The 27,754-nt window shown below is 55.8% G+C and overlaps 6 protein-coding genes across 11 annotated transcripts; 3 read left to right on the forward strand and 3 right to left on the reverse strand.

The window, feature by feature from the left end:
• The first annotated feature begins 6 nt into the window (after positions 1-6).
• On the forward strand, positions 7-4,674 carry Fbxl16 (F-box and leucine rich repeat protein 16). The gene is made up of 5 exons (XM_021149969.1): positions 7-473; positions 1,097-1,605; positions 1,914-1,998; positions 2,314-2,377; positions 2,792-4,674. Exons 1-5 carry the CDS (start codon positions 432-434, stop codon positions 2,938-2,940), a joined length of 849 nt encoding a protein of 282 aa, XP_021005628.1. The 5' UTR covers positions 7-431; the 3' UTR covers positions 2,941-4,674.
• Positions 4,675-6,878: 2,204 nt separating this feature from the next.
• Positions 6,879-11,976, forward strand: Wdr24 (WD repeat domain 24). Its single transcript, XM_021149444.2, has 9 exons — positions 6,879-7,934; positions 8,898-9,075; positions 9,196-9,868; positions 10,281-10,399; positions 10,481-10,602; positions 10,674-10,778; positions 10,899-11,239; positions 11,400-11,584; positions 11,661-11,976. The coding sequence occupies exons 1-9, from the start codon at positions 7,454-7,456 to the stop codon at positions 11,827-11,829; spliced, it is 2,373 nt and encodes a 790-aa protein (XP_021005103.1). The 5' UTR covers positions 6,879-7,453; the 3' UTR covers positions 11,830-11,976.
• An 87-nt stretch (positions 11,977-12,063) lies between these two features.
• Jmjd8 (jumonji domain containing 8) lies at positions 12,064-15,069 on the forward strand. Of its 2 annotated transcripts, XM_021186204.2 has the most exons (9): positions 12,067-12,393; positions 12,470-12,568; positions 12,713-12,761; positions 12,835-12,931; positions 13,014-13,082; positions 13,171-13,290; positions 13,367-13,434; positions 13,524-13,658; positions 13,738-15,069. In XM_021186204.2, the coding sequence occupies exons 1-9, from the start codon at positions 12,125-12,127 to the stop codon at positions 13,816-13,818; spliced, it is 987 nt and encodes a 328-aa protein (XP_021041863.1). In that variant the 5' UTR covers positions 12,067-12,124; the 3' UTR covers positions 13,819-15,069. The 2 variants fall into 2 exon arrangements, with proteins under 2 accessions (XP_021041864.2, XP_021041863.1); XM_021186205.2 differs by lacking the exon at positions 12,470-12,568 and having other exon boundaries at positions 12,064-12,393; positions 13,738-14,998.
• Stub1 (STIP1 homology and U-box containing protein 1) lies at positions 13,862-16,596 on the reverse strand. Of its 2 annotated transcripts, none has more exons than XM_021186206.2 (7): positions 15,922-16,596; positions 15,277-15,475; positions 15,027-15,192; positions 14,775-14,862; positions 14,540-14,596; positions 14,333-14,449; positions 13,862-14,238 (listed from the first exon to the last, which is right to left on the reverse strand). In XM_021186206.2, the coding sequence occupies exons 1-7, from the start codon at positions 16,081-16,083 to the stop codon at positions 14,113-14,115; spliced, it is 915 nt and encodes a 304-aa protein (XP_021041865.1). In that variant the 5' UTR covers positions 16,084-16,596; the 3' UTR covers positions 13,862-14,112. The 2 variants fall into 2 exon arrangements, with proteins under 2 accessions (XP_021041865.1, XP_021041867.1); XM_021186208.2 differs by having other exon boundaries at positions 13,864-14,238; positions 16,316-16,492.
• Positions 16,597-17,696: 1,100 nt separating this feature from the next.
• On the reverse strand, positions 17,697-20,525 carry Rhbdl1 (rhomboid like 1). 4 transcript variants are annotated; one of them, XM_029470937.1, is made up of 8 exons: positions 20,215-20,525; positions 19,626-19,799; positions 19,196-19,420; positions 18,972-19,120; positions 18,697-18,809; positions 18,504-18,580; positions 18,364-18,424; positions 17,697-18,283 (listed from the first exon to the last, which is right to left on the reverse strand). In XM_029470937.1, exons 1-8 carry the CDS (start codon positions 20,419-20,421, stop codon positions 18,012-18,014), a joined length of 1,278 nt encoding a protein of 425 aa, XP_029326797.1. In that variant the 5' UTR covers positions 20,422-20,525; the 3' UTR covers positions 17,697-18,011. The 4 variants fall into 4 exon arrangements, with proteins under 4 accessions (XP_029326797.1, XP_029326796.1, XP_021005061.1 ...); XM_029470936.1 differs by having other exon boundaries at positions 18,504-18,604; positions 20,215-20,516; XM_021149402.2 differs by having other exon boundaries at positions 18,504-18,604; positions 19,638-19,799; positions 20,215-20,502.
• Positions 20,526-22,002: 1,477 nt separating this feature from the next.
• Rhot2 (ras homolog family member T2) lies at positions 22,003-27,582 on the reverse strand. The gene is made up of 19 exons (XM_021149404.2): positions 27,476-27,582; positions 27,331-27,389; positions 27,165-27,246; positions 27,022-27,065; positions 26,232-26,285; positions 25,508-25,560; positions 25,321-25,429; positions 25,128-25,229; positions 24,887-24,985; positions 24,689-24,797; positions 24,492-24,612; positions 24,209-24,293; positions 23,993-24,135; positions 23,810-23,910; positions 23,597-23,727; positions 23,413-23,493; positions 23,143-23,265; positions 22,851-23,053; positions 22,003-22,657 (listed from the first exon to the last, which is right to left on the reverse strand). The coding sequence occupies exons 1-19, from the start codon at positions 27,510-27,512 to the stop codon at positions 22,531-22,533; spliced, it is 1,863 nt and encodes a 620-aa protein (XP_021005063.1). The 5' UTR covers positions 27,513-27,582; the 3' UTR covers positions 22,003-22,530.
• Between the last annotated feature and the right edge of the window lie 172 nt (positions 27,583-27,754).

Raw genomic sequence — 27,754 nt, forward strand, 5'->3', positions numbered from 1 at the left:
CCCTCCCACCTCCAAGCCTGGCTACACCACTATCCCGGGTTGCTCTGGCCGGGGGGCCATGCCCCCCAGCCAGTGGACCAGCCTCGGGTCCAGTGCCTGGACCCCCAGTGGAGCGGCCACCACTGGCCACAGATGAGAAGATCCTTAATGGGCTCTTCTGGTATTTCTCAGCATGTGAGAAGTGCATACTAGCCCAGGTGTGCAAGGCTTGGCGGCGTGTGCTCTACCAGCCCAAGTTCTGGGCGGGTCTCACGCCTGTGCTGCATGCCAAGGAGCTGTACAACGTGCTGCCTGGAGGCGAGAAGGAGTTTGTGAACCTACAGGGCTTTGCTGCTAGAGGTTTTGAGGGCTTCTGCCTAGTTGGTGTCTCTGACTTAGACATCTGCGAGTTCATCGACAACTATTCTCTCTCTAAGAAGGGAGTCAAGGCCATGAGTCTCAAGCGCTCCACCATCACTGACGCTGGTCTAGAGGTGTGTCCCAAAATTGGCTACGACCAGATGGGTCTGGGTCTGGGTGGGGGTGGGGGCGGGGACATGCAGAAGCAACCCTATGGACATGGGAGGTTGAGGGGCCTGGAAGATACTCAGGTGTATACAGGACAAAAAACAGCAAGGATGGTATTTCGGGGCCTAATGCAAAGTGAAAATGTGGGCTTGTTAAAAAGTGATTAAGATGTCAAGATTGGCGCAAGAGAGTAGTCAATTACATGTAGGTGTCTGCTTGCTTGTGAAGCTGCCTTGGTGAATAGGCTGCTGGGCTGGTGTGGGGGGGTTAGCTAAGAGTCTCCTACAAGCACCCTGCCCTGCCTCCCCACACCCCTGGACCTGGATTGTAATTTTAATATTCAAATCATCTGTTCTAAACACCTGCACTGGCCACACCTTGGCTTGTGTCCCCTGTGCCCTGCCTCCCCCTTTGGAATATTGGGGAAGTATAACAAGCAGTTTAAGTGCACTCCTTGGAGTTCAGCCTGATGCATGCTTGCACAAGCCCACGCCTGAGAGACCACCGCTTCCAGAATCCCAGAAGCTTCTTCAGGCAGGCGTGAGTCAGGGGGCTGACTTAGTCTGGTCTGATTTGTGCCTGCCTGTAGGTGATGCTGGAGCAGATGCAGGGAGTGGTGCGCCTGGAGCTGTCAGGCTGTAACGATTTCACCGAGGCTGGCCTGTGGTCCAGCCTCAGTGCCCGTATCACCTCCCTGAGCGTCAGTGACTGCATCAATGTGGCAGATGATGCAATCGCTGCCATCTCACAACTTCTACCCAACCTGGCAGAGCTAAGCCTTCAGGCCTATCACGTGACTGACACGGCCCTGGCCTACTTCACAGCACGCCAGGGCCACAGCACCCACACGCTGCGCCTGCTTTCCTGCTGGGAGATAACCAACCATGGGGTGGTCAATGTGGTGCACAGTCTGCCCAACCTCACCTCACTCAGCCTCTCAGGCTGCTCTAAGGTCACTGATGATGGAGTGGAGCTTGTAGCTGAGAACCTGCGCAAATTGCGCAGCCTTGACCTTTCCTGGTGCCCCCGGATCACCGATATGGCACTGGAGTATGTGGCCTGCGACTTGCACCGACTGGAGGAGCTCGTGCTGGACAGGTGCACACATCCCTACACTCCAGGCGGGTACTGGTGGGATCTCCAGGAACTGGAAGCCTAGAGTGGGTGGTGCCGGTCTACAGGCTTCGGGGATGGGGAAAACCACATAGAATAGAGTGCCCAAAGCTGGAGAAAAAGCCATATTCCAAAAGGAGAGGCCACAGGGTGGGACCAGGGGGAGAATAGGGCATTGGTGTGTGGGGCAGAGACTTGTTCTAGGGACATCTCTGAAAAGGGGGGAGGGACCTAGGTGGGGATGGGGTAAAGTGATTTAAAGGTGGGCAGTCCCCCTTCTGGTGCAACCACAGGTGTGTACGCATCACGGACACTGGTCTCAGCTATTTGTCCACCATGTCGTCTCTCCGCAGCCTCTACCTGCGATGGTGCTGCCAGGTACCTCCATGCCTCCAGGGATCTGGGAACTGTGCTGAGGGTGGCGGGACAGGACAGGGTGGAGGACCAGTACAGATTATCCTTGAACTTCACCGGGCCTCATTCAGAGTCCTCTAGAACCAGCAGCCAAACTAAGCAGAATCATTGGGTTCTAGATTCCCCAAGGCCCTCTTGGTGCTTCCAGTCTCCGGGGGTGTGTGTGGCGGGGGGGACTGAAAAATCTCCATTTTGAACCCCTACCTCCTGCCCCTCTAGTGGCTCCAGGTCCCAAGCAAGTGGAAATAGTTAACACGACCTCCTCTCACTCCCGCCCAGGTGCAGGACTTCGGGTTGAAGCACCTCTTAGCCATGAGAAATTTGCGACTCTTGTCTCTAGCAGGTGAGATACCCCCCACCCCCTCTTGCCTCGTGGGCAACGATGCCAACACACTCTGACCCCCGCCCCCATCAGGTCCTTTGTGCAGATAGATTCATTTCAGGTTTTGGCAAATCGCATCCCAGGTAGCGGGTTAGAGGGTGAATCCAAGCCCTGTCGGTGACGCCCTGCTCAGATCTACCCTGCATCAGGCCAAATCTGAACATATCCTTCCCTGGTGGAGGTCCCGCCCATCCTGTCAGATTCCCACCCCTCCACGCCCGGTACAGGTCCCGCCTCATTCAGCAAGCCCAGTAGAATCCACCCCTAGCAGGTCATTGTCCTCTTCAGCCTTTCCCTCCTGCCCAGCCCAGTCCAGTCCTCCCGCCAGGCGGAGCTGAACTGCTGAGCGGCTGTCCCGATGCCTCATGTTTGCAGGCTGCCCGCTCCTAACCACCACGGGGCTATCTGGCCTCGTGCAACTGCAAGAGCTGGAGGAGCTGGAGCTGACCAACTGCCCTGGAGCCACACCCGAGCTCTTCAAGTACTTCTCGCAGCACCTGCCGCGCTGCCTCGTCATTGAATAGCGCAGGCTTCCCCACCCGGCCGCGGGAACCGGCCACGCCCTGGGCAGTAGCCCTTCTTCCATCCCTGCGGGAGCATCTCTTCTCCGCCCTGCGCTGGAGGCGGGGCAAGCTGAGGGAAACCCCGCCCCGTGCCTCCCTTGCTCCTCTGCTCAACTGCTCCTTCCCTGTCTGGGGCAAGAGGCAGAGGGGCCAGCCCCACGCACGCACGCACACTCGGGGACTTTGTGCATGCCCCTCGTGCCCGCACTGCACGCCCGCCCTCCACCATGCCACAGCCGCCGCCATCACTCGCCCGCCTTCTGGGGGTCTAGGTCCTTTTGGGGATGCTTTGAGTGCATATGCCCTCACTGGCTTCCCCACTTCATTCTGCTCTCTGCCTCCCCTCGCTGTTCCCCCATCCCGGGCAGGGCCCAAGGGGATGGAGGGATTGGTCCCCCAGGACTTAGGGGCCTGGAAGAGCCCCCAAGGGCCTCCCACATCTTCCACTGCACCGCGCCTGGAGCCCTCCAAAGGGTATGAGGCACCACAGGCCACTGCCAAAGCCATGGCCCCCTGAGGAGCCCAACTCCCCCATGCCCACCTGACCTAGTGGCTTCCCTTCTTCCTTGTTGCCATATATAGGTCAGTTCTTGTCCTCTGTATCCTGCGCCCCTACCCCCGTATCTCCTTCTTCCCCCCTGGCCTACAGATCCTTGGGCCCTGGCCAGGTTGGGACAGCTTTAGGAGGACACAGACCTTGGAACAATCAACATTAGCCTAACTGGTGCCCATCCACCCAAGTGCAAGGGTGGAGTAGGCACCTGGCAGACCCCAATCTGGAGCCACCCACAGGGCTATCAGGCCTTGGGATCAGCCCACCCATTTGAGCCCCTACCCCAGCTGAGCTCAGGCCTCTCAGCACTGTGCTTCTCCCTGGATAGGTCTCCTCAGGTGGAATCTGCAGAGGGCCTGGCCATGAGTCAGGGTCAGTACTGACCAGCGATTCTGACCTCCCAGTGGCCAGCACCCCCTTCACACCCCAGGGAAGGAGGGCTCCTTCCCAGTCCTCCTTTAGTTCTCCCAGCTTCCAAAACCTTTGCCTGCCCAAAGGGTTTGTGAGCATGTTCTGTCAGGTCTCAAGACATTTGGAAGTCCTAGGGGATCCTGGCATTTAGGTGACAATACCGAGGAAGGGTCTGGGAGCCTTCCCTCCCAACCTTGAACCCCAGGAGACACAGCGCCCACAACTAATCTTGGGACACCCCTATCTGGTTGGAAGAGAGTAAACTAATTCCCAGAGAGCCAGAGGGAGAGAGAGAGAGAGAGAGAGAGAGAGAGAGAGAGAGAGAGAGAGAGAGAGGAGAGATGCTGTTGACGAAAAGTAAAGATTCAACAGCCCAAAGAGTTCCCTGCAGTGTTGGCCAGGGAGGCCCCAGGCTGAAGTGGTCAGGAGCCAGATTCGTCAGCCCCTCTTCCCACAGTCCCCCAACAGGGAGGGGGAAGCTGTCCATTTGCCCAAAGTATTAATGCAACTGAAGCTGTGATATTTCCAGTGACTGTAGGAGGAAAATTGAAGGGGAGAGAGGAACACAAACAAAACCAACCACCCCTAAAAGTCATTTTCTTATTGTACATAACGACCTCATTCTCCTGTATATGCGGAAGATATAACCTTATATTTGGTAAGTGTTTCTTGTGCTATTTTATCACGTGACCTGTTTATAAAAATATATATTAAAAAAAGTTGTAAAAACACAAGTGGGTTATTTTCTTTTTGGTCTCCTGACCAAGTTGTAAGGGTTAACTCTGCCCTGGATGGCCCAGGTCTCTGGGTCCTCCTGCCTCCTAACTCATCAGAGTTACTCCATAAACAGGAGAGGTTGGAGGCTCAGGGCTGGACTGGAACCTTAGCAACTGACCAACAGAAGTTCTCTAATGTCCTGAATGCACAAAAGGGAACAATGTGTTTGATGTCAAAATGTAAGTCTTCAAAGGGATCTAGGATCTTGCTATCCAAGAGCAGAAATGAGCCTTATCTTCTGCACTGGGTCACTAAGTGAGGGATTGTGATGTTCTAAAATAATCCAATGATGCTGAATAGATGGCTCGGTAGTGCAGAGGACCTCCTGTTCCTACAGAAGCCCCAGGGCCAGTTTCCCAGCACCCACATCAGATGCCTTTAAGCTGCCCAGTAACTCTAGCTTTAGTGATATGATGTTCTCTGGCCGCCTAGGGAACCTGAACACACATTGGTACACATAAAAACTCACACAGGCATATGTTTGCATTCGCATGTGCACACACTCAAAGATTAAATAATAAATAATCACAGACTGCTAGAAGATCAAGACTACTGTGTACACCTCAAGAGAAAGGGCAAGTGCTGAAGGGAGGACTGCTACCTAGCTTTGTCCTTCTCTGCAATCTTCTCTGCAATCTCTGTCCTTCTTGCTAAAAAACTTAAGATTATATTCCTAGATCTAGCCACCATGGTCTGTTCCCTTATTTGGCCACTTCTACTCCTGAGGCTGGCGATGAAGGCCCAGCTATCAAAGTATTGAGGTCCAGCAATCAAAAGCCCCCATGGGTTCACTTAATTAACCTGTCTAATCAAAATTAAATACCTCATTCTAACATGGTGTTTCTCCCTCTTACATTTATAAAGTCATAAAGTGTCATTTGTCTATAGGCCATGTCTGTCTCCTTTCTATCCAGAGGCAGTTCTTTGTCCCCTCTGGACAAATATCCCTACTCCCTCTCCTTTGTTCCCTTCCCCTTCTCCCTGGCCCTCTATCTGTCTGTCCCTATTGCCTAGCCTTTGTCCCTTTGGGGCAAACAATCTTTCTTTATGCTGAGAACTTGGTCTTGAGGCTCCTCAGCCAACCCTGATTTCTTACAATGGAGACTAAATCTACTAAGCCACTGACGACTGGTTGTCAGGCTCTGAAAGTACCAAAACAGGTGTAATCACACAAACCACAGAAGACAAAGGAGACATTAGACTGGGGTGGCAAGGATGGCCTAAGATGGTAGGCATTTGAGCTACGTGCCTACCTACATGTAAAGGAGACACCTTCTGCAGGGGTAGAAGCCATAGGTAGAAGACATGGTTTTATAACACAGCTGATGAACTGTGGAAGAAGGAAAATACGCAGAGGGAAGGAAGCTGGGATAGAAGCAAGCTGAGAAAGGAGGAGCCAAGAAAGGTAGAGCTGCAGATGAGCCAGGAAGGTCAGGGTCAGGTCTCTGAGACCTATTCACAGTGAAATAATGACCTAGAGTAGAAAAGGCACCAGGCTGCTTGTGCTTCCGCAGGGGAAGTGGCACTGTGGCAGAGTGGTGGAACTCAAGGTCTACTTAGAAAATTTCTCCTCGCCGGGCAGTGGCGGCACACGCCTTTAATCCCAGTATGGGTTTCTGAGTTTGAGGCCAGCCTGGTCTACAGAGTGAATTCCAGGACAGCCAGGGATGTACAGAGAAACCCTGCCTTTAATCCCAGTACGGATTTCTGAGTTTGGGGCCAGCCTGGTCTACAGAGTGAATTCCAGGACAGCCAGGGATGTACAGAGAAACCCTGTCTCGAAAAACAAAAAACAAAACAACAAAAGCAAACAAAAAAAAAAGGGAAAAGGAAAAGAAAGAAAGAAAGAAAAAAGAAAAAGAAAATTACTTCTCCAAGACCAGAGGAAAGGTTTAAGTACTGGTATTAAGATATTGAGAATAAAATAAACATAGCCTAGTCTCGGGCTCGATTTCCAGAACCATAAAACAAAACAAAACAAAACAGAAACCCTAACCAAACGATCAATAGCGGACATATATAACCAAATTAAAACCAGGGAGACTGCTGAGCCCAATTCTGGTCCGTTTGCTCTGCAGAAGCGCTGCTCGCAGACACGGAACCCTTATGGTGTGAAAGACGAATTGTCACTCACTTCCGGCGAAGTGAGAATAAGAAAGGACTACTTCCGGTAATGGGCGGGCAGTAGGTGAGTCTCTTCCGGTACTCTAGCTGAAGACCACTCTGTGCTTGCGGTAAATGACTGGCGTGCGACGGGGCAGAGGCTTTTCTAGCACCTGGTTCTGGTCCCTCAGTTGCCGCTGCACGGTGCAACTAGACACCTGCACTTATTGCTGTAACCTCTCTTCTGCATTCCAAGGTGTTTGAACTCAGTCCATACCCATCTAGCTTCTCTGCCCTTTCCACTCGATTGTTCCTTCCTCTTGGAAGCCCCACAATCCTCGGAGGTATGGGGCTGTGAAGTCAGGAACCACTCCCCGCCCCCAGGATCTCACTGATGGAGGATTAACCACATAGACTCGGGAGACGTCAGATATGGTGCTGACGAACCTCAGGTTAGCTCTGGAGCCTTCTGGAGAACTCCAATGAATGTGAACCTTCCTAAGATAACGACTGGCTGATGGACCATCTCAGGCCGAAGGTTCGAGAGGACTGAACCTGAACTGTTAAGACACCATGGCTGACCAGGTCAGCACACTTCACTGACCTCCTGCCTCTGACACCTGTGCAGACATGGAAAAGATGTCCCGAGTTAGCACAGCCCTGAGCGGCAGTGCTCTGACGGGCCGAACCATGCACTGCCATCTGGACGCGCCAGCTAATGCCATCAGCGTGTGCCGCGACGCTGCCCAGGTTGTTGTGGCAGGCCGAAGCATCTTCAAGATTTATGCCATTGAGGAGGAGCAGTTCGTAGAGAAGCTGAATTTACGTGTGGGTAGGAAGCCCTCGCTCAACCTGAGCTGTGCTGATGTGGTCTGGCACCAGATGGATGAGAATCTGCTGGCCACAGCAGCCACCAATGGTGTGGTGGTTACATGGAACCTAGGTCGGCCATCCCGCAACAAGCAGGATCAGCTGTTCACAGAACACAAGCGCACCGTGAACAAAGTCTGTTTCCATCCCACCGAGGCCCATGTGCTGCTCAGTGGCTCTCAAGATGGTTTCATGAAGTGCTTTGACCTCCGAAGGAAGGACTCTGTCAGCACCTTCTCTGGTGAGGCCTACAGAGGAAGTTGGGGTACATACGGATCTCTGTAGGTGTTAGACCTGACAGGCAGGCTGAAGTGTGTGTCTATCAGAGGCCCTCTGATGGACCCTCAGAGGTGGAACAGCCCAGAAAGAGTGGTGGAAATGGGAACGGTTGGCTCCCTGAGAAGGATAAGCCCAACACTGCTGGTGGGGGGGTGGGGGGGCGAGGCAGGAGGTCAGACCAGTGGAAATTGAGGCTGGGTGGTAGGTGTTGCTAATAGGGAAGGCAGAGCCTTCAGACACACTATAGTGAGTGGCGGAGCCTTGTGTCTTCAGGACTCAGACTGGGATTCAGAGTGAGGTGGGGAGCACACAGGGCCCCTTTCATGGCAGGCCAAGCTGTCTGCATTCAGCCCTCATCCCCCTCTCTCTGATCTTTAATGAGACCAAATGATGCGCAGGCAGAGCCTTGGGGCCTGGAGAATTTGGGGGTTACAACAGATCTTGGGCTGTCTGTGGCAGGGAAAAGCACTGGACACTGTACCTGCAGGCTCCTTGTTTGGCGATCTTTTAAGGTGGGTATGGTCGCTGAGCTCTTAGGTCCTTCGAGGCTAACTAGGCAGCTGGCAGGGTATTGAGCAGAGAACGAGGAGCCTCCTTCCATTCATTGGGTCTTCCACAAGCCTTGGCCTGGGAGATATAGACAGCCAACTAGGGTCGGCTCCTGTGCCTCCAGCGCTCACACATAGCCTCTGAGGCAGGTCTACAGCTTTGCCTGTGCAGAATCTAGGGAACTGAGGCTGGGAGTCTGCACTGAAACTACCTGGCATACTCTGGCCTAGGCAGATTTTGGTGGTGTTTCTCCAGTCCTGTGTTTCTGGGCTGGGCTACAGGCTGGTGAATGACATGGTTGGAGCCACTCCAAGGGCTCCCCCACCCCCTGGGGGCCAGCCCCCTCACTTATGTCTGTACTGCTGTGTGCCCACAGGCCAGTCTGAGAGCGTGCGGGATGTGCAGTTCAGTATCCGTGACTATTTTACCTTTGCTTCCACCTTTGAGAATGGCAACGTACAGCTCTGGGACATCCGCCGACCCGACCGCTGTGAGAGGATGTTCACAGCCCACAATGGGCCTGTCTTCTGCTGTGATTGGCACCCAGAGGACAGGTGTGGTGTGGGGAGAAGACGGGCCTTAAGGCTGGAGGCTAAAAGATGCCTTTGGGTGTGGCAGGGTCTCCTTTCCCATGGGAGAGGTCACTGACAGCTTGAGTGGGACCTTCTCTACAGGGGCTGGCTGGCCACGGGTGGACGTGACAAGATGGTAAAGGTCTGGGACATGACCACACATCGTGCCAAGGAGATACACTGTGTGCAGACAATCGCTTCAGTGGCCCGAGTCAAATGGCGGCCTGAATGCCGCCACCACCTGGCCACGTGTTCCATGATGGTGGACCACAACATCTATGTATGGGATGTACGCCGTCCCTTCGTGCCAGCTGCTATGTTTGAAGAGCATCGTGATGTCACAACAGGCATCGCCTGGCGTCATCCACATGACCCCTCTTTCCTGCTCTCTGGCTCCAAGGACAGCACGTTATGCCAGCACCTGTTTCGGGATGCCAGTCAGCCTGTTGAGCGTGCCAACCCTGAGGGTCTCTGCTATGGCCTCTTTGGAGACCTGGCCTTTGCTGTTAAGGAAAGCCTGGTGGCTGCTGAATCTGGACGTAAACCCTATGCTGGTGACCGACGCCACCCCATCTTCTTCAAGCGCAAGTTGGACCCTGCAGAACCTTTTTCTGGCCTCGCTTCCAGTGCACTGAGCGTCTTTGAGACGGAGTCTAGTGGTGGCAGCATGAGCTGGTTCGTGGATACAGCTGAACGTTATGCTCTGGCTGGCCGGCCACTAGCCGAGCTCTGTGATCACAATGCAAAAGTGGCTCGGGAGCTTGGCCGCAATCAGGTATGTGAAGCTGGAGACCCAGGGTCAGAGACTGCTGCTGTAGTTGGGACATCATACCCACAACCACCCTGAACTTGGTCACAGTGGCAGCCTTTGTCACAATATTTGACAGTGTAAAGATCATGGGAACCACCAGACTAGCCCAAACTCAGGGTGGAGGCCAAGGGAGTCCCGTGCCTACAGCCCGCTCTTCTGCCTCATTCTTGGTGTTGGAGCTGCCTTCTGCTCTCTCTTCCCCATATCTGTTCTATTGCTAATCTTAGCACCAGACACCTCACAGATGGGCTACTGTAGAGTGGACACTGCTCTTTCCAGGGGCCAGTTTCCTGGGTGGTAATGGATCAGGCCATGGGTTGGTATATGATTCTGCTTAGGAGATGGAGACCCCTGAGTGGTTGGTCCCTCCCCCTAGGTGGCACAGACATGGACCATGTTACGGATTATCTACTGTAGCCCTGGCTTGGTATCCTCTGCCAATCTCAACCATAGCGTCGGCAAAGGCAGCTCCTGCGGCCTACCGCTCATGAACAGGTAGATCCTTGGCTACTTCCTGCCCCCTCCCCAGAGTGGACTGCCAGGGCCTGGCCACCCACAAGCCTTCCCTTCCTATAGCTTCAATCTGAAGGATATGGGCACAGGGCTGGGCAGTGAGACACGGCTGGATCGCAGCAAAGGGGACACACGGAGTGATGCAGCGCTGCTTGATTCTTCAGCCACACTTGTCACCAATGAGGGTAGGCAGGGATGCTGATGGGAAAGGGCTGGGGTGCCACTCCCTGAATGACCTCCCTTCCCTGCTGGGCAGATAACGAGGAAACAGAGGGGAGTGATGTGCCTGCTGACTACCTGCTGGGTGACGTAGAAGGAGAGGACGATGAGCTGTACCCACTGGACACAGAACATGTGCACCGTGAGTAGGGGCTGGGTCGGCTATAGAGGGGTCCAACCCAGAACATGGCTCTGTGAGCAGGAGCTGAGTGGAGCGGGAAGCCTACACTCAGGTCCATCTTTCCTCACCCCTGCCTCCCAGCCGAGGAGCCTGAATATGTGCTGCCACAAGAGGCCTTCCCACTGCGCCATGAAATTGTAGACACACCATCTGGGCCCGAGCATCTGCAGGACAAGGCGGATTCTCCGCACGTGAGCGGCAATGAGGCAGACACAGCTTCATTAGCCCCAGTGGACTCCTCCTCCTCCCTCCTCTCTGTCTCACATGCGCTCTATGACAGCCGCCTGCCACCTGACTTCTTCAGTGTATTGGTACGGGACATGTTGCGCTTCTACGCTGAGCAGGGCGACGTGCAGATGGCTGTGTCTGTTCTCATCGTGCTGGGTGAGAGAGTGCGAAAAGACATCGATGAGCAGACCCAGGTGTGTGATGGATCGGGGCGGGGCAGGGGAGGGTCTCCCCAGACTGGCTGCTGGTTCCCTCATCTGAGCCTGTTTCTTTTCCACTGTACCCCCCCCCCCACACACACACACACCCCAGTGTTCCTGGAAACACTAACCTGAGCCTGTCCCTCCCCACCAGGAGCACTGGTACACATCCTACATAGATCTGCTGCAGCGCTTCTGCCTCTGGAATGTGTCCAATGAGGTGGTGAAGCTGAGCACTAGCAGGGCAGTTAGCTGCCTCAACCAAGCCTCCACCACGCTGCATGTCAACTGTAGTCACTGCAAGCGGCCCATGAGCAGCCGCGGCTGGGTCTGTGACAGGTGCGATGGTGCAGTTGGAGAGGTTGGAAGGGAGGCAGCCCAGAGCCCCCCAGCTGAACAGCCCTCCCATTCCCAGGTGCCACCGCTGTGCCAGCATGTGTGCTGTCTGCCATCATGTGGTTAAAGGCCTGTTCGTGTGGTGTCAGGGTTGCAGTCATGGTGGCCATCTTCAGCACATCATGAAATGGCTGGAAGGCAGCTCCCACTGCCCTGCAGGCTGTGGCCATCTCTGTGAATACTCCTGACCTGGCCTTCCCTAAGGCTGATGCAGCGTCCTCAGCTTGATCCCGATGTCCACCGGACTAGGCTCACAGCCCCTTACCCATCCTGTGTACCAGGATGGAAGGTGGCTGCAACTTTTTAACCCAATAAAAATCCAGAGCTGCTGTTTGGCCACTTGTCACTTTCATTGCGCCTTGGGTGGGAACTTTCTAGCTGGAGGGAACTTCCGGTAGGGGCGCTGTAGCCATGGTAACGCACGGTAGTCAATGGCTGCTCGATACAATTTTCACTCCGCCTTGAGGAAATGATTAAATAGGGATGTTGTGTGGATGTGTGTGTGTACAATGCGCGTGTATGAAGAAGGAGGAGATTCCCAAGGCCGGCTGGCTACTGTTTGCAGGTAGCTACAGCAGTCCGGACGGTAAGCCAATGGCTTGTGGTTACGCAAGTGTCGACGGAATTCCCAGCGTGCTGCGCGCCTGCACCCGTATGTTCATGGCGGCGGCTGGACGGCGCGGTCTGCTTTTGCTCTTTGTATTATGGATGATGGTGACTGTGGTTCTGCCTGCCTCTGGCGAAGGGGGATGGTGAGCCACAGGAAATGGGTGGCGGGAGGGAGCCTGAACTTAAAGCTTCGGCTGGCCTGACCTGTTGTCCCTGCAGGAAACAGAATGGGCTGGGAATTGCAGCAGCAGTAACGGAGGAGGAGCGTTGCACTGTGGAGCGTCGGGCACACATCACGTATTCCGAATTCATGCAGCAGTATGTGTGCCTGCCCCAGTCTCAGCATGATTCTAGGCATACTCCCAAGCATGGTCTTTGGCTGCGGAGGTCTCACTGCCTGGTGTGTAGAAGAGGCCCCTGCAGAGTTTAAACTCAGTGCAACATTCTCCTCTTTTCCCCCAGCTATGCCTTCCTCAAGCCCGTCATCTTGCAAGGACTCACGGACAACTCGGTGAGTATTCGTACCCTGTGGGCAACTGCTTCTGTTTGGCCAAGTGCTCAGTTACCTTATCCTCCATCCCCAGAAGTTCAGGGCCCTGTGTTCCCGGGAAAACCTGCTAGCCTCGTTCGGGGACAACGTTGTTCGCTTGAGTACAGCCAACACCTACTCCTACCAGAAAGGTGAGCTACACACCCTGCAAGGTTTGCCTTCACATCTCAAAGGCAGGACTGACCAGTTCCGACTGGCTCCCCCTTCTTGTAGTGGACCTGCCCTTCCAGGAATATGTGGAACAGCTGCTGCAGCCCCAGGATCCTGCATCCCTAGGCAATGGTGAGCCAGACCCAGGCAGCAGTGGGAGTGGGGTACTTGGGAGCCCACTGTTGCCAGTACTCCTGCCTATCACCCTCTCTGCTGGCAGACACCCTGTACTTTTTTGGAGACAACAACTTCACTGAGTGGGCATCCCTCTTCCAGCACTACTCTCCGCCACCATTCCGTCTCCTGGGAACCACCCCTGCTTACAGCTTTGGAATTGCAGGTAGGTGCACTTCAAAACAAACTTGGGGGAGCCCATATATATTTTGTTCATCAGCTATTCATAACTGACCCCACAGGAGCTGGATCTGGGGTACCCTTCCACTGGCATGGGCCTGGTTTCTCAGAGGTTATCTATGGTCGGAAGGTCAGTACAGTGTGTGTGTGTGTGTGTGTGAATCTGGTGTCTGTAGTCCATTGCACACATAGTGAGTGACCTTACACTCCTGCCTCCAGCGCTGGTTCCTCTACCCTCCTGAGAAGACACCTGAGTTCCACCCTAACAAGACCACATTGGCCTGGCTCCTGGAAATATACCCATCTCTAGCCCTGTCAGCACGGCCTCTAGAATGTACCATCCAGGCTGGTGAAGTCAGTAGCTGGTAGGTGGGGGTTGGGCTAGCTCAAACAGCCATGAATCAAACTTTTTTTTTGTCCTCCTTTCTCCCAGGTACTGTATTTTCCTGATCGGTGGTGGCATGCCACACTCAATCTGGACACCAGTGTCTTCATCTCTACCTTCCTCGGCTAGCCAGACAGGCAACTGGCAAGCCCACTGCACCAGCACATGCCAATGTAGTGCTCACAGACTTTATTACAGGACAGTGGCAGCAGCAGCAACCTCAGCCCACCCTCACCCACTCTCCAGCCCAGAAGGGGGACAAGGGAGGCTCATGGCCCAGCAAGGGGTATGCTGAGAAGGGGAGCAGTTCAGAACCCATCAGCAGGGCCGATGGGGGCAGGCCCAGGGACACAAACTATACAGGGACTGGAGCTTCCGTCTCCAGCTCCTCCTGGGCCAGGGTGCCAGGCAGAACATGGGGCCTCAATAGTCCTCTACCCAGCCGTTCTCAGAGATGAAAGCGTCAATGACTTCCTTCATAGCCAAGTTGGGGATGAGCTGTTCCTGGGTCAGAGGGCTCCGGGTCACAGGGTCAAAGTGGCCCACACGCTGCAACAACAGAGTCGAGTGTTCAATGGCCTGAGTATACCCTGATCCGGGTACCAAGGCTCTCCATGGCCCGGTCTCCATGGGCCCTCCTTACCTGCAGGTGCTCCTCAATGTCCTTGCGGTCATAGGTGATACCACTGGGTGTAATGCAGGGTTCCCGCATCAGCTCAAAGCTAATCTTGCCACACAAGTAGTCGGGGATATCTCGCTTCTATAGCACAAGGGGAAAATGTCTAGAACTGGAGAGGGGTGTGGGGGTCACCATACCAGCAGCAGCCCATGAGCTTCTGGGGGTCCTCACCTTTCTTTTCTCGTCCACCTGAGAGAAGAGCTCATCCATATCTGCCATGTATTTATCCTGCAGAGTTGAGTGCCATGTGTGGGCAACTCCTATCTCCACACAGACACACACACTCTGTCCACCAGGGCACTCATGTCATGCATGGGCCAACAGATCCACCAAAGGCTGGGGCACTTTTCATGCCACACACAAACACACACACAATGACCCACATGTGGACTAGGGGCACCCTCACGTGCTTGGCCTCAATGCAGGCCTGCTGGGCCCGGATGTGGCCATCATCTTCATGACCCTCGTGGTTCCGCTGGCACTCCTCCAGTTCCCTGAGGGTTAACCAGAAGCTAGTTGGTGATGGCCCTGACCAGGAAATCACAGAGCCCACCCCGTCTCAGGCCTCTTTCCTCCTGGGTTTCCCATGTACTGGTTGCTGTCCTTCAATAAAAACACTTGTGCTGGTGACTCAGTGTCTGCTGGGGGAGGGACCCACCTCTCTCGCTCAGCAGCAATGAGCCTGGTGAGATATGAATGCAGCTCACTCTCCTGGTGGATGCGCCGTTCCTCGATACTGTTCCAGCGCTTCTTCTTAGCAATGCGAAGGGCACTAGGAATATCATCCCCAAAGTTGAGTCGCTGCTCCTTGGCCAAACTATAGGCTAGGGGAGTGGACACTTTTGGTTACACTTGTCAACAATCCTGGTCCCCCAAGGTGCCCACAACCTTGCATCTTGTCAGCCCACCTCGCTGCAGATTGGCAATGGCCTCATCATAACTTTCCATCTCCAGCTGGCACTGCCCCAGGAAGAAGTGCGCCTTCACAGACTGCCCGTCCAGCTCCAGGGCTCGCCGGCAGTCAGCAAGTGCCTGTTCAGGCTGTTGCATCTTCAGATAGCACAGGGCCCGGTTGGTGTAGTACACTGCCACAAGTGGGTTCCGAGTCTGGGGACCAAGACCAGGCGACAAGGAGTGTGGGCTCAGTTGATCCCCTCTCTTCTAGCAAGCTGAAAGCCAATGATCTGGACAATGCTCCAGCTTTGGGGGCCCATGGCTGGAATAGAGGAACTGGAGATTTCCGAATTATCAAGAGCTCTGGATTCTGGCCATGCTTTCTTGCCTCCAACTGCTTTTGAGAAAAATCCCACAACCCCTCTACAAGCTTTGGGCTTGGGAGTCTCAAGGGGCAAGGGCTCCTGGTGTCATCCTTAGTCTTACTTAATCAAGCATCCCGCCCGCCAGTTCCCAGTCAAATCAGCCCTCGACTCGGGAACAGCAATCCGGGCACCAGGGGAGCGAGCGAGTCATCGAGTCCGGGCTGCCAGAAATCCTGTCCGGAATCACAAAACTGGGAGGCACATCGGGCCCCGCCCCCGCCCCCCCGCACTCACGATGGCGCGGCCGTAGCAGGCCGCCGCCTCCGGGTACTTGCGGCCCACGAAGAGCCGGTTTCCCTGCTCCTTGAGCTCTTGCGCACTCGGGCTCTTATCAGGGCTGCCGCCGCCACCAGTGCCCAGCCGCGCGCCGCCCTCCTTTTCCTCCTTGCCCTTCATGGCGCCGCGCGGCACGGCTTGGGCTCCGCGCCCGGCCACCTAGATCTCGCAGCCCGCGCAGCGATCAGCTCCGCCCGGTCGGCGATCCGCCACCGGAACTTCCGGTGTGGGGCGGAGCTGGCATGGGGACACGTGAGCAAAGGCGGAGCCTCGTGGATTGAGCCAGTTCCCTTAGCTCTGAGAAGCTTCCGCTGCGCTCTACAGGCCCCGCCCTACAGTAACCGGGACCTACCCTGCTCAGACCAAGGCTCCGCCCATCGGCGCTCAAGCCCCGCCCTCCGGCCCCACGCAGGGCGAACGTGGCTGCGGTCATTGAGAAGTGGCGTTCCGAGGGCCGGTCACTAGGCCCGGGTCCTAGCGCACCACTAGGGCACACACGGGCTCACGCGACAGCCTGGGAACGTCTGGACCGCCGGTAGGATGGCGGAATTGAGGGTAGAAGAGAGGCCCGCAGGTCAGACCGCTCTCGAGGGGCTTCCTCGGGAATCGGGAGGAGCTGCCTGCGGCCATTAATGGCTGAGAAACAAGCACGTGACACGCTGACACCAAAGGACCTTCTGCGGTTGCTGTAGAAGTAGCTGCGGGTGCGCGGCTGGACTCTTGCCCTTCTTGCGGTCATGGGGAGGAGCTTCTTCAAGGGCGGAGCCGGCAGGTTTCCTTGGAGAGCGCCTGCACCAAGACCCTTTGACCCCATGGTCTGTCGTTGAGGCATTTCTAGCCGCTGCTGCATCAGCTGTTGGCCGCTAACACCCCCCACCCCGGACTTGGAGAAGCAGAACTCGGCTTTCTGCTGATCTGGGCGCCGCAGTCAAACTTCGCTGCGTGGTTTCTGCCACTGCCTCGAGTGAGTAGGTAGCATCTTTGCCCAAGTTGGGTGGGGGCTCTAGGAGCTCAAAAAAAGCTATCCCCAGAACCTCCTTGTCACTCTTTGCAGTGGTCCTGGAGGCAGAGGTTTCTGGGGTTGCAGCTTTCATATACGAAGAGGCGGTGGCTACAGTTCCTAGCTTGCTAACCCTCCAGTACACACTCAAGCACTACTTGCTGTTTCTAGCCCAGGTGCAAGAGTTCACTGCCTTGCTGAGCAGGGCTGAGCGGGGCCTGAGAGGTCATCCAGGGCCCATCATGGTTCTGGTGGTTTGTAACTTGACCCCAGAACCTTTGTGGACCTCACTAGTAAATGTCTTAGAGTTGTAGACTCTTCGTCTTGTGCAAACTTGGGCTATGGGCAGATGTATGCCCAGACCTGCTGCCTGACCTTCACCCCGACGGGGCCTCCCACAAGGACCTGCCAAGAATTACAAGCCCCGGGCCAAGTGAACCTAGCTCTGTTGTGGGCTAGCGTTTGGAAGGGAGGCTGAAAGAACAGGAGATTGGAAGCTCTTGTAGCACAATAAACCATTGCTGAACTTGGACTGACCTGGAAGTCCACAGTTTCTTCCCAGGGGCCCCACCTCCTGTGGATTCCGGCCATGGCCAGGAGTAAAGCTACCACCTCAAGTCAGGTGCAGAGCTTGAAGGGGGAGAGGGAGCGCAGAGCCTCCTGGAGGGGAGGTGGCTCATACAGCTTGGGTGAGGGGCAGACAAGCCTGCAGAGCCCCAGGACAGCTACCTGGTGCTGTGTAAAATATTTATTCATTCTCCAAAAAGGCTCAGACTGCAAGTCCTGGGGTCAGTGGGGAGGGAAGGGGTCTCCTCTAGGGCCACACTCAAGGTCCTCCACCCAGCCCTGGCCCAGTAGCACCCCTCCCCCTGGAAAGGCCTGGGGGGGGCAGCAAGGGCTGCAGTAAGACTTGGCTTCAGCTGGGGGTGGGGGATCACAGGGCCCCCCTGCCCCTGTGGGGAAAAGCAGCCAAGAGGTCCATTCATAGAGGGCAGACATGCAGGCCCACCTGGTGCCTGGCTCTAGCCATATGGCCCTAGGGAGCAGGTCAAGGTGGAGGGGGGATATCGGCACCCAGCAGGTCATAGGCAAAGACGTTCCAGAAGATGGCGAAAAGCAGGAAGGTGCCATAGGCAAGTAGCACCACCCACCAGCCGCACTGGTCCCTCAGGCGCTCCTCATAGCTCCGAAGGATGGTAAGGCCCATGCTTACACCTACCACTGCACCAGCCAGGTGTGCCATGAAGCTGGGCTGTGGGCCTGAGGCAGGCAGTGGTGGGGAGAAGCGTAGCCACACAGCCCGGCCCACTTCGGAACTCACTGCAGAGGGAGCAACAGGTGGGAGGGGCCCTGTCTGCAGGTAAAGGGCCTCCCAGCGCCCCACCTGCCCCGCTACTCACTGCACACCAGAGCCAGCACCATCCTCAGCAGCTTGTATGGACACCGCATCCCAGCCCAGTTCTGATGGGGGCAGGCAGACAGGCTGTGAAGCATGTCCAATGGGCCCCTTCCCACCTCCCCAGAAAGGCAGTCCCATTACCATGACAACATTGGCCAGGTGTGCTGAGCACAGGGCATAGACCCCTCCAGAGCCCCCTACCACGGGGGCACGCATATCTGTGATAGAGACAGTCAGGGAGCCTGTGGGCAAAGGGAGAGGTGAGGGCACAGCTGGCCCTCCCCTCAACAGGTGAGGTAGGCAGGGGACCCACCCACCTATGTGCCAGTCTCACCTGCCAGCACTCCCGCCAGGTAGAGCAGGCTGATGCGAAGCACGCCATGTACCATCTCCAGGGGCACACCGATCATCAGCTGCAGGAGGGCATTGAACCCTAGCTGCTCCAGCCTGGCCACAGAGGAGCATGGCAGAGGTGGTCAGATGGGTACCCTGCCTACTCCAGACCACCACAGGCAGTGTAACTTAGCTGGGAGATAAGCCTTTGGAGTCAGTGGGCAGGTGCTGGGGGTAAGAGTGGAGAAGAGGCTCTGGAAGGCAAGGCTCACTTACCCGACATGCATGAACATGTAGGTGAGGAAGCGCCATGCCCGAGCACGGTGTCCTGGGTGATACACCAGAGGGCTCTTCATATATTCAGGGTGGTAGGTCTGGAGCACCCACTTGTTGAGACGTGCCCCGTAGCACAGGAACACGATGATCTGGGGACACTAGTGTTAGGGCTGGTCAAGACTAGGGACTCAGGAGGCCCCAGGGCAATGTGTAGGCAGGCCCACCTGGGCAAGAGTGACCGAGGCCATGAACACAGGGGGTGGGCAGGTGCGGTGCCTGTAGAAGTACCAGCGGCGGTCCACCTCACAGGGCAGGATCTCGTAGGCCACATAGCGCACAAACCGCTTATAGACACTCAGGCCTGGCTCATCTAGCAGTCCGTCTCGGGGCAGTGCCCGCTGTCCGTTAGCAATGGCTCTCTTGAAGCTGCTGGAACGCTTGCTGCTGATCTGAAGGGCAGGAACCTTAGTGTAGGTGACTGTATTGTTCCTGTGGAGCCCTACCTTACTTGGCTGTGTGGCTGCTAATGGTCTGAGGGTCTTCCACACTGCCCAGGTCTGTAAGCCCTACCCAGTAAAAAGCTGTGTGCCCACCCAGCTTTGGTCAGGGTGCTGCGCTTGACCAGGCCTGGGCCCTCCCCTGCTGCCCACACACCATGGCACTGACCAGGTCCACCAGCTCCTGGTAGCAGACCTGGCCCCGCTCGTTGCTCTGAGCCAGAGCCACCAACATGTCCAACTTGGTGGGGTCCAGGGGCAGCTCATGGCTGTGTACCAGACCAGCGAAGGTGTCCGCACCGATGAAGCCTGTGTTCTCAGGATCCAGCTGCTGTGGTGGGGGAGTAGAGGGTGGGCCAACTCCCAGCCACAGGGCTGAGCTAGGCTGGCTAGGAAGGCTGGACCTTTGTGCCAGTCAGTGCCTGTTTGCTAGAACCAGCTTGTTCCCAGGCCCTGGCAGGGCAAGGTGCCTGGTTTGGCTGTTCTACCACCTCATATTCGCTCTACCAGTCCTAGAAAGGGGAAGGACCTAGGTCCAAGGACCACCTCCCTCCATCCCCAGCTTTCCGTGGAAACCCGATGAAGCCAGACCTTTCTTGGGGTCGGGAGTCTCAGAGACCAAGGTCGTGCAGGGAGGGGGATTTGGGAGGCGGCTGCCCGGGCCTTCTGCGAGCATGGTCCCTCCCCCGAACCCCTCACCGGCTGGAAGGGCGCCAAGGCAGTGCCAGCTCCCACCCACCACGCACCTGCTCCTGAATGAGCTGCAGCAGCGAGCTCCTGTCCATAGAGCCGGGCCGAGGGCCGGGGTCGGCCGAGGCCGGGAGGGGCTGCTCTGCGGACCGCTCCGCTCCGCCCCGGCCGGCCCGCTCCGCCTGCTCTGCTCTGCGCTCCCCGAGCTCAGACAGCGTCACCGAGATGCCAGCCCAGCGCGCACACAGCCAGAGTACGCGCATATCCTGCACGCGCACGCGCGGCCCCAACTCGATGCACTGCCTGGGTAGAACCGTCCCCCACCGAACAGCTCGACCCAGAACCACTGCCTGCGTCCAGCTCTTGCACCACGTGCAGCAGAAGCTTCTCCCAGTAGGCCATAGCTGGCAGCCTGCAGCACCCAATACCCTCTTAGGCAGCCTCTCTGTTTTATTACCTTCCCTAGGATGCTTGCTTTCTACTAAAAATAAAGTCTGTGACCCATCCCAGAATGTCAAGGTCCATTTGCTCCCATCACACTTTCTCCTGAGCTGGAGCTGCTTTCAGTAGACACACTTGTCCTTATTTGCACTGTTCCAGCAACGAAGCCCCAGGTTCCCTATTCATGGCCAAGGCTGGGAGCTCTAAACCAAACATCCCTGAATTGGATTTGAGATAGCAGGGCCTCCAGTGCAGAAACACCAGTCAAGAAGGCACAGGGGATAGCCAGGAAGAGCCACAGATAGCCACGTGAAGGTAGAACTGACTGCAGCTTGGATAAGGGAGGGGGTGTGCTCCTGAGGACAGTGAAGGTGACAGACCAATAGGATGTGTAACCATGGCAACCCTTCCAAGTATCATTCAAAACAGAATCTGCTCCTGCAAAGATGGGATGGCAGTTATTCTTGCCCGATGGGCCTCTATAGGGAATACAGCTGCCTACAATAAGCAGCCTGCCTTAGATGCTCAGTGGGACGGCAGGCCAGTAGGCTGGGACTGGAGCAGGAGGCAAAGGCCTCATTTTTCAGGGATCCCCATTCCATGGACATTCTGGGGCAGAGAGAACCCACCTGACCCAACCCAAGTGACTCGTTGAGTGTATGGATTCCTGTTTGGGTGTCTTTGGTGGTAGGAGGTCATGTCCAACAGCCCATCCTTCACTCAGCTTCTGGCCAGGCTGAGATCTATGGCTGTCCCTTGCTTGTCACAGCCAGGCTACACATAAAACCCAGGCTCTCAGCAGAGCCAGGAAGGCTGCCTGGGCTGTGTGCAGTGTGGGGCAATGAAGAACCAACAGCAGAAGCCATGTTCCCAGAGAAGCAGCAGGAGCCCTCTCTCACACACCCCCACGACACTGATGGATGCTGGCATTACTGGACAGCAGACCCCTCAACTGGACCTTCCAGAGCCATTAATCAGCATGACTAGTGAGACCACAGAATGGGAACCAGGGCACGGGGGAGACAGACGGGTCAGGTGGCATTTCCAACTCACACAAAAACAGCAGTCACATTGCGATTGAAAAGCCATTTTTATGGGGCTGGAGAGGGCATGGTGGTTCAGAGCACTGGCTGCCTCTGCAGAGGACCTGGGTTTGTTTCCAACACCCACGGGATGGCTCACAATCATCAGTTAACTCCAGTTCCAGGGAACTCCGACATACTCATTTGGCTTCTGTCGGCACCAGACACACACACGGGGCACTTACATATATGCAGGCAAAACACTCAAACTCATAAAAATAAGCATATTTTTGAAAGAAAGAAAGAAAGAAAGAAAGAAAGAAAGAAAGAAAGAAAGAAAGAAAGAGAGAAAGTTGCATTGAGAGATCAAAATCCAAGAGATGGAAAAGACAAGTGAAATTTAATCAGGAAAGCCAGTTCTGCTCGCTCTGCAGCTGGCACAGTGTGAGTAAGGCTCCACACCTGACAAAAAGGTAGGACCTTTGTGACTATCGGGTCCCTCCCTGATTTGACCACTACCTCTTGCCCTCTACATGTCCACTGGCCATGCACAACCAGGAAGGGGGGGACACACCCTGAGAACTTCGGGTCCTGGTCACTGGCTTCCTTACCCACAGCCCAGCCCCTTACACACAATCCTCCCTCCCTCCAAGGCTAAGGCCTCACACCTGGCATCAGTACTCTCAGGCTCAGCAGGACAGGCCTGGAATAGGGCAACAGACTTTTGGAAGCCAAGATCTAGACACCAAGTCCCTGAGCAGGAACCCACATCAGTCCCAGGGACCCTGTAGCCAGCCACACAGACATTACTCCAACAGGCCGAAAGCCTATACATCTTTGCCGTGTGGGCCCACACAAGGCACCACAGTGTGCTGTGCCTGGGGGCAGGAGAGTTTCATGGGTCCTTTGTCATCGGCTCTTCACTAGGACCCTGTATAGTGAGAAGCTAAGGACAGCAGCCACCGCCGTGCCGACAGCCACCAGCACTCCTCGGAGCCAGAAGGAGGTGGGGTGCAGCTCTGTGTGCACCAGGTGTCTGTGGAAAGAATAATACTCAAGACGTGTGCTTGCGAAAAGCTCACTGCTGAAAACCCATCCCAGGCAGCCAGAGGCCAAGCCAGAGACCATCCAGCATAGCTCTCTGGGCCACAGGCCCCACCCTACAGCTCTGACACCTTTGTACCCAGACAGACTAAGCCCCACCCACACTGAGGCTGCGGTATACTCACGGGAAAGTGGCCATGGTAGCAAGTTGGGTAAAGACATCTGTGCTGAGCTGTGCGGGTCCCAAGCAGGAGAATGAGGCTGGGGCAGGCAGCCGGTGCCTCCGGCAGAACTCAGCTGGTGACAGCCCTGGGGGGACAACACCTTCAGGGAGATCAGCTTTGGAGGCGATAAAGAGGCAGGGGGTCTGCCCATCCATGTAATAACGCTGCCAGGAAAAAAGAATCGAGAGCTGAGCTTGCTGGCTAACTGGGCTATGGCTGGGATCCCCCTACAGGACCTCAAGTCAGGGCTTGCCTTGTATATGGTAGCACAGTGTACAAAGGTCTTGGGATCACTGCTGTCAAACATTAAGCAGGCAACATCACAGGTAGTGTCTAGAGAGGTGTCCAGGAGGCCGTCAGCATTCACTTCACACAGCTGGGACAAACAGTAGCTTTAGTGGCCTCCCCACAGCTGGGTCCCTCAAGGGCCACCCTGAGACAGCTCCATTAGGAGGAAGAATATATGGGTATAGGGGTATCACAGGTATACCCTTCAGGACATGGTGCACAGGCCCTCACTCACAATCAGGTACTTCTCCTGCCCGCTGACCCGCACTGTATTGATGGTATGCAGGGGGAATTTCTCAGGGGGGTCCCTGGCTTCCTGTGTGGACAGCAGGAAGAGTTTTTGGCCCCAGAGTTCTCTGTGGCACCCCTCTTGCCCCCTTGAGTTCCCAGGTAGGGGCTGGGGCCTCCATAATTCTCACCCCAAGGCTGTTGCCAAGGAAGGCTTGCAAGAAGGCTGACTTGCCCACTCCTTGGGCTCCCAGCACCTTACACATGAGAACGCTGCGCTGTGTCTGCCCTTTCTCCTGGTCCAGTTTCTTCTCACGGGTAACTGAAAAGGTGAGCTCACGTGAGGGTGTTGGCCATCAAGAAGGGCTTGGCTGGGCCCAGGGACCAAAAAAGTGTTCACCTACCTGTGATAGCCTGTGCCTGAGAGTCCTGTTCACAGAGGGTAGGGTAACCCAGGTAGCCAAGGTGTGCAAGGCATTGCTGGACATCCAAGTAGGTCATGAGGCTGGGAGTAGAGGAGGGTACAGGGCTAAGGAGAGTAAGATGGGATGGGTAGGGACAGATAGGTAGACAGGGACTGTACTTACGTCCACTGGCAGAGATAGCCATGCAAAGGCAGACAGCCAGCCTGAGTAGGGACTGTGTGTAAGAGTTCAGGGCCCCATGGAGCACCTGAGAACACACTGAAGAGATTCTGTAGTTCCGTGGGCGAGAGGACACCATCATGGTCCTACAGGCAAAGGGGCTATGGTGACAAGTTGCTGTGCGGGGAGGGGTGTCAAGGTGTGAGGTGATGTGCTCACCTGGTCATGCTTCTCGAACATCCGCTGCACAAACTGGTAGCCACGATGGTTGAGCTCTGTGCTGCAGCCAGGGGGGACATGGAGCCTGTGGGGATGCACTTTAACTGTCACAGTTCAAGTGCCTGGGCAGTCAGGCACTCCCAACAGAACCTCTGGTTACACGGTTGGGGCTAAGCAAGGGAGGAGCTAATGAGTGTGTGTTGAGAGACCAAGCTAAAGTCCCCAGGTCACAAGGATCGACCCCAAGAGGATAAGCACCACTGCCCACCAGCCTACAACTCACGGTGGATAGAGGTAGTCGGGCGTTAGCTCCAGTGAGTCACTGTAACCAAAGCGCCGCAGGATGGTCCATGTGGTCTCGTGCCGGCCACGCTGGATGAAGAGTGTGTTCAGGAAGAGGAAGCCTGTGGGAAGGTGGAAGGTTAGTACACCGCCTTGCCACTCCCCACACATCAGGGTATAAGGTGATGTCTGCCTCACCTTCCAGGGTCAGCCGGTCATTCTGCACACCACCTGACACGTTCTTGCACACCACCCTCTTCACATCCTCTAGGGCCTGTGGGGCCAGGGGATGGCCAAAGCAGGACTTCTGCCTCCGGTAAGAGAGTGCTTCAGATCAGTCAGCTATCCTGATGACCCTCTCACAAGGGCAGCTAGGGTGTCAGGGCAGGACCACACCTGGAAGGCATTGAGTTCCTCGTCGCTCAGCCCGTGGTCTCGGTCCTGGTCCGACAGCCTGAAGATGCGTGTGAGCGCCTGGGCGCATGCAGGCCTGAGCTGCAGGGACACAACACCAAGTGGCCCTTTTCCTGGCCACCCTGTCGGTGCGCTCATTTATTTGTACTCCTTATCCAAGGCACATGTGGGCCTTGGGATGGGACTTTGAGAAATAGGTGTGTGGCCCTCATCCACTACTTACCTGTTTGGCCTCAGGGTCATAAAGGGGGGCTGTGGGATGCAGAACAGCCTTCTGGGCATAGTAGAACAGCTCTGAGATATTCCTCAAGTGCTTGGCTGAACACTGGACAAGGGTAAGGAGGGCAGGCTCAGGAGGGACCCATGACAGATCTAGGGAGCTGCTTCAGGGTCTTACCACAGCCCTCCCTGCTCACCTCCACGCAGGTCTCTATCTCAGGAAACTGGCTCATAATGGGCAGCACAGCCTCCATGCTACTTCCCGGCCGCAGGTCAGACTTATTGCCCACCAGGATGATGGGCAACCTGGGAGAGAGGCCATGATCACCAGGGATGGGGAGCAGGTGGGCTCTAGTTCCCCCTAGCTGAGGCCCTGCTAGTCACCTGGGCCCTGTCGCCGTCCTGCCATTCACAAGCGGGATCCACTTGGTTCGGATCTGAAAGACCAAGTCCAAGTGTGAGGCGAGAGCATGCGCATGCTCACCAGCCCATGCTCTTCTTCCTGGGGCTACACAAGCTTTAAGAGTGCAGGAGCAAGCTGGTGGGAGACTGCAGACGACAGACAGGGACTTGTCTGATTCTCCCCCAGCAAGCTGGGGTATGAGGAGAACACTTCCTAGCTCAGAGCTGTGGGGGTTCCTGAAAGGCTCAACAGATGTGAGGCTAGGAGAAAGGGCTGAGCATCAAGAGCCATTGTGTACTGTCCAGGCCAACTGCCAACTAAGCCAGGCACGAGGACAAGGAGGGCTAGAGAGATAGCTCAGTGGTTAAGAGCACTGACTGCTCTGCAAGGGGTCCTGAGTTCAATTCCCAGCAACCACATGGTGGCTCACAACCATCCGAGGACCTCTTCTGGTGTGTCTGAAGACAGCTAAATGTATTCATATAAACAAATAAGGGTTTTGTTTGTTTGTTTGTTTGTTTTTTGAGACAGGGTTTCTCTTGTTAGTCCTGGCTGTCCTGGAACTCAGGCTGGCCTCGAACTCAGAAATCCGCCTGCCTCTGCCTTCCAAGTGCTGGGATTAAAGGCGTGCGCCACCACGCCTGGCTCAAATGAGTCTTAAAACAACAACAACAAAAATGGCCAAGGAGATCCCCTCTTGCTTACCTTCTCAATGGTGGTCTCCTCAGACACATCGTACACCACACACACTACATTTGCCTAAAGGAAAGCAAGGCACAGGGTAAGCATTGCCTGCCTGCTCGCTATGGACAGCATAGGCCACTCCCAGCATGTCCCGGGTGCTCACAGCAGGATGGGTAGGGCTCTGAGGCCAGGAAAGTCCACCTTTGCCAAGCAGGCCTCTCCCTGCCAACACTCCCTAAGAGACACCAGACCCTAGCACCAAGGCGCTAGACAGCACATCCTAGACTTATGACAGACCTATCACACGCAGGGTACAGTCCCAAGGCAGGTCTCTCTCACTTTCTATCTCAGTACAAGCAGCAAGGAGGCTGCAGATGCAAGCAAGGAGACACTGCATCCTGACCAAGTGACCTGAAGGACTGCATTCAGGGACATAGTAACTCTGGCATCAGGGAATGCCTAATTAAGATGGCATCCACTACAGCCTAGGGAGGATTAGTACTGGGGAACGGAAGTATGTTTAAGGAAAAGCAATGAAGAATGTGTGTGTGTGTGTGTGTGTGTGTGTCTGCTCCCCTCTGACCCTGGGAAGGATCAGTAATGGCAGTACTGGCGAGGTCCTAATTCCCAGAAAGCTGTGATCTGGAAAAGCCAACAATACTCAGCCGTGAAGGTCACAGCTGAATTATCAGGGTCAAGCAGAGTCACCTAATCCAGCCGCCAGTAGAGGAAGCCGATTAAGACTAGGTGGCAGCAAATTAGGACCAAGGAATTGGGCTCAGTACCCAAGGGCCTGCAAGATGCACCGCACCTTGTGGATCTCCTCCTGAAGTTCTTCCTCTGTCTGCTCCGCTTCTAAAAGGAAAAAGAATCCTATGTAGAATGGCTGTTGCGCTCGATTCAAACCGGCTGCAGGCTCAATACACACCGGCTGGGAGGCAGCATTGGAGATACCTGAGTAATCCACGATATGAGTGGGCACCTTTTCCGGGGTGACGTCGGCGGGGATGGTTATCTCCTCCGCGCGGGCAGGGACCTGCAACAGGTGGATCAGTATTGAATGCGGAGCGGCTGCCCAAAGCCTGGCATCCACCCTAAGTGCCCAGTCCGCCCCGCGCACCTCCTCGGGAAACTCCTCGCCGACCAGCGACAGGATCAGAGAAGTCTTCCCCACCTGGGCTGCGCGGGGAGAGGGAACAGTAGTCAGGAGCACCGCCGAGGTCACGGCGACCCCATCGGTCTTCCCGCGGCCCCAGCGCACCTACCCTCGCCCAGCAGCAGGATGCGCACATCGCGCCGCATGGCTGCTGCCCGCAGCAGCACCCCAAACCCACCCCTCCCGGCCCGGAACGGACTAAGTAAACCCAATCCCAACCCCAACCCTCTCCTTCAACCCGCTCAGGCCCCCGCACTTCCTGTCTTCAGTACCGCCCTCACCCAAGCTTCCGGTCCCGCCCACACAGCGCCAGCTAGTGGTTGGGCTAAGGCAAGGTGCCCGCGCCCGCCTGCCAGTTGAGTGTTCCTGACTCTGCAGGTGGTGCAAA

Source organism: Mus caroli, chromosome 17 (assembly GCF_900094665.2).
Source record: "Mus caroli chromosome 17, CAROLI_EIJ_v1.1, whole genome shotgun sequence".
Lineage (NCBI taxonomy): Eukaryota > Metazoa > Chordata > Mammalia > Rodentia > Muridae > Mus > Mus caroli.

Coding starts and splice junctions, on each gene's coding strand:
- Fbxl16 (XM_021149969.1), top strand. CDS start 432: ATGAGTCTCAAGCGCTCCACCATCACTGACGCTGGTCTAGAG. Junction 474..1,096: donor TCACTGACGCTGGTCTAGAG/GTGTGTCCCAAA, acceptor GCCTGCCTGTAG/GTGATGCTGGAGCAGATGCA. Junction 1,606..1,913: donor GAGGAGCTCGTGCTGGACAG/GTGCACACATCC, acceptor GTGCAACCACAG/GTGTGTACGCATCACGGACA.
- Wdr24 (XM_021149444.2), top strand. CDS start 7,454: ATGGAAAAGATGTCCCGAGTTAGCACAGCCCTGAGCGGCAGTGCTCTG. Junction 9,076..9,195: donor GATTGGCACCCAGAGGACAG/GTGTGGTGTGGG, acceptor CCTTCTCTACAG/GGGCTGGCTGGCCACGGGTG. Junction 10,603..10,673: donor CACACTTGTCACCAATGAGG/GTAGGCAGGGAT, acceptor CCTGCTGGGCAG/ATAACGAGGAAACAGAGGGG.
- Rhbdl1 (XM_029470936.1), bottom strand. CDS start 20,421: ATGCGCGTACTCTGGCTGTGTGCGCGCTGGGCTGGCATCTCGGTGACG. Junction 19,800..20,214: donor TGCAGCTCATTCAGGAGCAG/GTGCGTGGTGGG, acceptor CCCCCACCACAG/CAGCTGGATCCTGAGAACAC. Junction 19,121..19,195: donor CCTCGGTCACTCTTGCCCAG/GTGGGCCTGCCT, acceptor TAGTGTCCCCAG/ATCATCGTGTTCCTGTGCTA.
- Stub1 (XM_021186206.2), bottom strand. CDS start 16,083: ATGAAGGGCAAGGAGGAAAAGGAGGGCGGCGCGCGGCTGGGCACTGGT. Junction 15,193..15,276: donor CATTGCCAATCTGCAGCGAG/GTGGGCTGACAA, acceptor CCACTCCCCTAG/CCTATAGTTTGGCCAAGGAG. Junction 14,863..15,026: donor ATTGCTGCTGAGCGAGAGAG/GTGGGTCCCTCC, acceptor GTTAACCCTCAG/GGAACTGGAGGAGTGCCAGC.
- Rhot2 (XM_021149404.2), bottom strand. CDS start 27,512: ATGCGGCGCGATGTGCGCATCCTGCTGCTGGGCGAGG. Junction 23,911..23,992: donor GGCTATCTCTGCCAGTGGAC/GTAAGTACAGTC, acceptor CTCTACTCCCAG/CCTCATGACCTACTTGGATG. Junction 23,266..23,412: donor GGCAGGAGAAGTACCTGATT/GTGAGTGAGGGC, acceptor TGTTTGTCCCAG/CTGTGTGAAGTGAATGCTGA.
- Jmjd8 (XM_021186204.2), top strand. CDS start 12,125: ATGTTGTGTGGATGTGTGTGTGTACAATGCGCGTGTATGAAGAAGGAG. Junction 12,762..12,834: donor AAGGACTCACGGACAACTCG/GTGAGTATTCGT, acceptor CTCCATCCCCAG/AAGTTCAGGGCCCTGTGTTC. Junction 13,083..13,170: donor TCCTGCATCCCTAGGCAATG/GTGAGCCAGACC, acceptor CTCTGCTGGCAG/ACACCCTGTACTTTTTTGGA.